General features: G+C 28.3%; 1 protein-coding gene across 2 annotated transcripts; it reads left to right on the top strand.

Annotated features, from left to right (window-relative positions):
* The first annotated feature begins 1,112 nt into the window (after positions 1-1,112).
* Positions 1,113-6,870, top strand: LOC123292066 (ras-related protein Rab-8A). Of its 2 annotated transcripts, XM_044872581.1 has the most exons (6): positions 1,113-1,407; positions 1,612-1,672; positions 3,122-3,467; positions 4,791-4,793; positions 6,187-6,332; positions 6,656-6,870. In XM_044872581.1, the coding sequence occupies exons 1-5, from the start codon at positions 1,284-1,286 to the stop codon at positions 6,280-6,282; spliced, it is 630 nt and encodes a 209-aa protein (XP_044728516.1). In that variant the 5' UTR covers positions 1,113-1,283; the 3' UTR covers positions 6,283-6,332; positions 6,656-6,870. The 2 variants fall into 2 exon arrangements, with proteins under 2 accessions (XP_044728516.1, XP_044728517.1); XM_044872582.1 differs by lacking the exon at positions 4,791-4,793 and having other exon boundaries at positions 6,656-6,865.
* Positions 6,871-7,560: the final 690 nt, after the last annotated feature.

Raw genomic sequence — 7,560 nt, forward strand, 5'->3', positions numbered from 1 at the left:
GGAGTTTGGTAATTAATTCATTATAATACAAGTGCGATAATGAATTCATTACCACACTGTTAAATAATTAAATTTCTAAATAATCACGAAAAGAGGCAAGCGGTGAAGTATCTCTCTTTTAATATAAGTAATGTATGAGGTTGTCCAGGTCTGGACTCCAGACCTCTATTATATAAAGGCATTAAATTACGAAATGATAACGATTAGTGATTACTAAGCAAACCATAGTTATTGGGAGGATAATTGTATTTGAGGTTTCGCTAGTGGATTTTCCTTTCGAAATTGATTGATGAGTGACAAATGAAATCCCTATTAAACTATATAAAATCGAAGTATGTTGTATATGGATACAGTTCGATCCACAGATTGCGAATATTCTCTTGCGTGCATATCTCTGTGGTTTCCGTGGCTTAATTTTTATCAAAATCATGAATATCTGTGGCGGGTGCTGTGGTAATAGCAGCCAGGGCTGCCAGATTGTATAATCGGATACAAAAAGTGTATAATATGGTTATTTTATGTATCCAGTTTGTATAACAGATTGCATCGTATAATTGGATGCAAAAATAAAAATTCAAACGTAAGGGAATTTTGTGAGAGTTGAATTCCGATTATTTGAGTTAACGAGAGATCGAACATTTCTTAATCGTAGATGGCGTGACGCGCTTGTCGCTCTTTCGAAAACTATTCTAATCGAAATTGGCGCTCTCTGAGTAATATTCGTTAGCATTACAAGTAAACGTAAAAGTGACTTTATAACCCAGCTCCACTTGGTACTGGAATTGTTTACATACTATTTTTAAAAAATTTTGTCGCTTTGTATAATGAGATTTGATTCTGTATAATTTCAGTGACCGAGCGGTATAAAATAAGTTGGCTCTACTGGCAGCCCTGATAGCAGCACTCATAAAATATGTTAAGAACTTTTAAACTTGATTCATTAGAAATGCTTCCAATAGCATCGCAATATTTTAAAATATAAATATAGCTAGACTCTTCATTGTTCAATAAAAAACATTTTGATTGTCACTGAACATGCTGACTGTTTGGTTGTCATTTCTCAAAAATATGAACATTGAACACGAGCAGCGCTAGTTGTCATTGACTGACGGGTTCACGACAAAAGAGTGAACGACTCAACACGGAGGTGACGGATAACGTAACATCAGCCAAATATATAACGTTAGCAAGTGCTCTAAAAAAGTAATAAACTAGTGGTTATATTTGCTCAATTGCGCTCAAAGATATCATTCATTTTTAACACATAACATTTTATATGAAATATGGCAAAGACTTATGATTATTTGTTTAAATTATTGTTAATTGGTGATTCGGGTGTAGGGAAAACATGTGTTTTATTTCGATTTTCTGAAAATTCTTTCAATACATCATTTATTTCGACAATAGGTGAGTCATTTTATTAATAATTATGATCAATTTGGATTTTAATTCATACCAGAAACATTTATTTTACTCTTCTTTCTTATGTCTGTTCGTGTGAGTGTATACATTTTTTTTTTTGTTCTTTTATTAGAAGTGTATTATTATTGCTTGAAATAATTACACATCATTTACAGGTTATAATTTATAAAGAACTTTGAAATGTTTTAGGTATTGACTTCAAAATAAGGACTATTGAATTGGATGGAAAAAAAATTAAACTACAAATATGGTAAATTTATTTTCTGTTAATCATTTGCTTTCTTTAAAAAATACTTCTGTAATTATGATGTTTTGTTTCAATTATATGAGACAAAAGTTCGTTGGAAAGTATGAAAAGTTTAAAGCAAATAGATTTTACTCCTTAATATAATCCTTGGAATATTTTTTAACAGATATATTTTTAACTTCGTGGTTTTTCTTGAGTATTGAAACTGCAGATTTGTTTTTTTTAAATTTTGTTTATTACATAGTAAATTATTTTATTAGACGAATACATAAAGCTTTTGATATAACTTGTTGCTAGAAAATACCTTCACCTAAACGAGCTTTAGTCTAAATAAGGCTAAATTAAGTAATTATTATCTCGTTTATAAAGTTGCGATTCTCAGGTGAGAGAGTGGTCCCCCACACCAAGAGCCACCGTAAGGAAGGCGCTTAAAACTATAAGAAAATTTTCATTTTCATGAATATTGTTTCATGGCAGAGATTATAAATTATACTGGGCACCATAATGAAATCTTCCAAAATCATTTAAACTTGCTAGGGCTACCACTGCTTTTATACTAGAGCAATTAAAACTTCAGGACGGAAGAAGAGGCAATCCAACTCGATTGCACAGGAAAGGGTTTTTGTTAAAGTATTTACTTTTAATTTAAACTTGATCAGAGGCGGATTAAGAAAATTGGAGCCTGTAATCAGTTTTAAAAATTAGCACTACACCCCCCCCCCCTTAATAAAAATCTATCAACAAATACCTTCTTTTTAACTCTTTAGTTTCAATTTCTTAGAACTTGTAAAATCGCGTTGGTTGTTGAGGGGAGCTATCCAACTCGAATTATCGTTGTTAAATAAGAACGTAGATGGATACATTTATCAAAAACCTCACTTCTCTAATTCTAAACCACCAGTATACCTATATCGTTATTAACATACTTGTTCTATTTTAAACTTCTTCAGTGTCTATAATTACTAGATATACTGTTAATCTGAATGTTTCTCGATCAGATAATGAAGAATAATATTTGCGGCAAATTCGTCTACTGTAAGCTTTCTCTCCCGTATCCTCTTTGTGTTCTTTTTCTTTGACTATCGATAATTCCAAGGCTTGATGTTCATTTTTATTAAAATTTCCCCCTTTCTGTAAAAGTTATACGAATTAGACTGTCATACATTTGAATAACTGTGAAAATGTTAATATCAACGGACTGTAATTTTTACGCGCGCGCTCCTTTGTAAACTCCCGCGTGTAGGCATCTATCTACTTTGCCTTGTGTATAATCCTGCTCTGAACTTGAAAAAATTCGTTATTCTCATATTTTGGTGAAAGGTAGAAATTTTAGTGAAAAGGGAATAGGTAAGATTTATTTAAATACAAGGAAAATCATAATTGCAAAATTGTTCCAACGAAATGAATATCGATTAAAATATATTAATATCTTAAAATAAATATCTATTATAGGGATACAGCCGGTCAGGAACGTTTTCGTACAATAACAACAGCATACTATCGTGGTGCAATGGGTATTATGTTGGCATATGATATAACAAATGAGAAAAGTTTTGAAAATATCAAAAATTGGATACGAAATATTGAAGAGAATGCATCCGCCGATGTAGAGAAAATGTTATTGGGCAATAAATGTGAATTGAATGATAAACGACAAGTGACGAAAGAACGTGGTGAACAACTTGCCATTGAATATGGTATCAAATTTATTGAAACAAGTGCTAAAGCTAGTATTAATGTAGAAGAGGCATTCTTTACGTTAGCTAGGGACATTAAAGCTAAAATGGAAAAGAAATTGGTATGTACAGAAGTATTTTATTATAATTTAAACATGATAATCATGCAAAAGAGCGAGTCTATTATCGGCTATAAATTATCGTAAAATTAACTGTTCTTGATGCTTATCAAATTTTTCGATAATTTATTTCCAAAAAAAGCGAATCTTATTTTTGCATAATTACCCTAATCATTTGTAATTTCGAATGGATTTAATTATTTATACTTATAAACTACTGTATGTTTATAACAAATGAAATTTACATAATTTAAAAACCTCCGACAAATGCGGCTTTTTCCTTGTATCTCTCTCCAAACTGAACCGATATTCTTAAAACATAGCTAAGAATACACACACATATATCGATCAAACTTATAACTCTCTTTGGTTCGGGGACTAAAAAAAGCTCATGGTTTCAATTAATATAAAACTTGATGTGTGCTTTACCCACAAACTTCGCTAGGAAATTCCACCTTTATGCATCAATAACACCACCGTTAGACTTTAGGATCTTAGTCTTAACTTCATAGTTATTTTGTTTAGTTTGCCCACAGGGCGAAGGGAAAATAGTTCTGCAGTATCAAACTTGAGTTTCGTATAATGAAGTTTTGGGTACCGATAACTATGTGTAATCCGCGACACAGCACCTTTTTTGTTAAATGAACAAAACTTGGAACACTGTGAGTGGCTTTCTTTTGCGAGTCTACCAAACTTTCTCAATTCTGTCTATTTAAAAAAAAAAAGATGTTTGAACTTTTAGAAAAGTGGAAGAGTTAATTGATTTAGTTATAAATATTCTTCTTCGTTAATCAATTCTTCCGCGTTGTTTGTTTTTAAAAATAAATAAAACATTTAAATAATTTAATTTATTATAAATATAAATAATTGGTCCATCTAATTGATTTCTATATAAGTCTCTTTTACTATTTATCAAAAGAAATATGTAAATATTTATTGGTAAAATTAGTTAATTATATTATACAGGTGATTCTAAATCTTGTATGAAAAGTGCTATGTAATGTAATTAATTTTTGTATGTCTATCCATCCATTGTTAGAAAATGGCTCCTACAAGGTTATACCTTTACAAACGGAGTTGATTAGCGTTCTTCAATCTAGCATTAATGTCAAAAAAGATGCGAATAAAATAAATTGCTCGTTAAATTTTATTTAGAATCACCTTTATACAATATTATGTAATGAGTAGAAAAGAGATTTCATATAATTGATTAATTATTAATTACTGAATTGATAAAATAATTAAATGGAGACTTTTTTATTTTTCTATTGATGACTTACATACGCTTCTCCTTCAATGTGTTGGGAATATAATTTTAATTTATAGAAGGTAAAATATTATTTAAACGCATGTTTCTGCTTATATCTAACTAGAAAATTGAAATGTTTTATGAAATACTATTCGATCGCTGAAAAATATTTTTTAAATTCGAGAATCATTTAAAAAGAAAACATTTAGCCAGAATTTTGCTGGATATACTTAATATTATAATTATAGTACCGAATGCTAAGAAATTTTCAAAATTATTAGTGATTTTCTGATCTACTATTAAAGCTAATCTGTTTGTTGTCGATGTATTTATTTTTAATTTATAATTGATTTGAAACAAATATTTTTGATTTACTACCAATTATTTGGGGGGGGGGGGGGGTATAGGCTTAGCTGAAATATCTTAAAGTTGTTTTTGATAATTCGAAGATCTTGAAAAGAAACGTACAAATCGAATACATAGCAAACGTGGCTCAGAATTTATATTTTCTGAAATTTTGAGTAGAACCTGATTTACTCATAAAAACTGCCCGATTTGAATTTTTGTGATAAAATTGCCGTTCTTTTCGTATATTATCAATGCAACAGCATCCGTCTGTTACTTCATTAATCAGCGAGTAAATAAATACAAATAATTTTTAAAAAATATCTTAAATATTTGTTTCATTCTAATATTGTGAATGCATTTTATTGTGAATATTTAATTGAATTAAATTGATATTTGAATGATTGTTTGTGATATTAATATGTGTAATGTTTGTTATTATTGTGGTTTGAAATGCCTTTAAAACCACAAATATAAGGTGAAATCATTTAATATTATCTTTTATTCTTATTATTGTAGATTATTCGATCACTCAACTCGATTTTATCTTTAAGTTTTCTCCACGATCACGAATGTTCAAGTTTTCGTGTTCAATATCATCTGTGATTACTTTTCAATTTAAAAATTTCAACAATAATATCCTTAGGCTTTTTTTTTCGTAGGGCAAATTTTATTTGCAATAATATGACTAACATGATGAAGTAAATAATAAAAGGAATCATTATATCTTATGAAAAGATAGCCTCTGTTTGTATCATTTATAAAGGGTTTTATTTATTATTCCAAGGCTATTTGGGATTCACTAGGTGGGTGACAGGATAATTAACATATTGAAAAATAGCTAGCATTTGAAGAATATATTGCTTTTTCGAAATTAGTTAAAAAAATGATTTTTTGGAAACAATTTTGTATTTTTATGTTTAAATTTCGCGTTAGTGATCGAACAACCTTAAATACTGTAAATATAATTTTTATTTACACATTTCAAATATTATTTTTTATAAATATTGTTTTTAAAAGCTGTTTATTTATTGAAATTACTAAAATAGAATTATAATTTATAATAATTACATTGCATACTTTCTAGTATCTTTATTAAACAAATAATGAATGTTTTGTTTTTATTAGGAGGCCAGTAATCCCCCAAAAGGTGGACATCAATTGAAAGCATCTGAACCACAAAGAAAGCCACCGAGTTGGTTATCACGATGCACTTTACTTTGACCGTCTATTAGTTATATTGTGAATTATTAATATTGTATACCTTTTAATAGGTAAGTATTTACCAACTACAACGAATAAAGAGTGAAAGAGTGTACACATAAAAAGCAAGTGCATAGATCGCAAGCTAGAAAAACAAATATTTCATAGCGTGTTTCCAGATTATTTACATTCTGTCCAAAAATTATCGGGAATTCGCTTATATGAAAACTTTTGGAGACACAATTCTTCATAAATAATTTATCATTTGATACAAATGAAATATTTCCGATATTTTTCGCAAAATTCCTTAAAGGAAATCCTCTTTCTCTCTTTTTTCTTACAAATAATAATGGATAATCAATAAATATAATAAAAATTATTTTAATATTTGTAGGATATGATGATCAAACATGACGAAAATGAAGAAATAAAATAAGTAAAAAATAACTGTGACAATGATATAAATAATTATAATAATAATAATAATAATATGTAATCAATGAATTGATATTACATATTATTAGAATTCGTCATTTTGATAAGAATGCAAAGCACAGACTTGAAAGTATAATTTAAATTTAATAAACAATTTTGATACTCGGTTATATATTTAATTATATCAAATTTAAATAAATTTATTTTAACTCTTTGTTTATTATTATTTACTTTTATTAATTAACAATGAGTTAAATAATTTATATAAAAAAATAAAAAAAAAAAAAAAAAAAAAGACACAAAACATTATATTTTTATGTACTTCACTTTAATTAGTTCGTACATACCTACTATTTACTTGTAAGACACGATGTAAGTACGAGTAATATGGACTGCTATTTTTTAATTTGAGGAATAGATTTTCAAAATGTAGTTTTGTGTACAAGATACAATTTGCAGGAGATATGAACAACCACGCAATCCCAAAATGTCTCGTATATGTCTTACCACACTACTGTAATGAGTTTTGAACAATCTCAAGTAAAATACAAATACCTTTTATCGACTTTGTGTCAATCGAACGATTAATCATCGATGGCAGATTTTTTTTATATTTCTGTTAAGGTGGTTCACCTCTTAATTTGCTAACATAACAAAACATAATTATTTTTACTCAGTTTTACTCATACGTACAATAGAAAATCGTTTTAATCTTGAATTAACGAATTTTTTAGAAGGAGATCGTCAAATTAAAAATCTGATAACTTTAATTATTAGAGTTTGAAATCTAAGTAGACGATACTAAGAGTGATTTTCTTTTGCAAAAAATTCATCATTTTGACATCCTCTTAAGATTTTAATGAT

Source organism: Chrysoperla carnea, chromosome 2 (genome assembly GCF_905475395.1).
Source record: "Chrysoperla carnea chromosome 2, inChrCarn1.1, whole genome shotgun sequence".
Classification (NCBI taxonomy): Eukaryota; Metazoa; Arthropoda; class Insecta; order Neuroptera; family Chrysopidae; genus Chrysoperla; species Chrysoperla carnea.

What these genes read in the sequence shown, in the direction of transcription:
- LOC123292066 (XM_044872581.1), top strand. Translation starts at nt 1,284, where the DNA reads ATGGCAAAGACTTATGATTATTTGTTTAAATTATTGTTAATTGGTGAT. An exon ending in ATCATTTATTTCGACAATAG is followed by an intron (nt 1,408 to 1,611) that starts GTGAGTCATTTT and finishes GAAATGTTTTAG; the next exon opens with GTATTGACTTCAAAATAAGG. An exon ending in AAAATTAAACTACAAATATG is followed by an intron (nt 1,673 to 3,121) that starts GTAAATTTATTT and finishes TATCTATTATAG; the next exon opens with GGATACAGCCGGTCAGGAAC.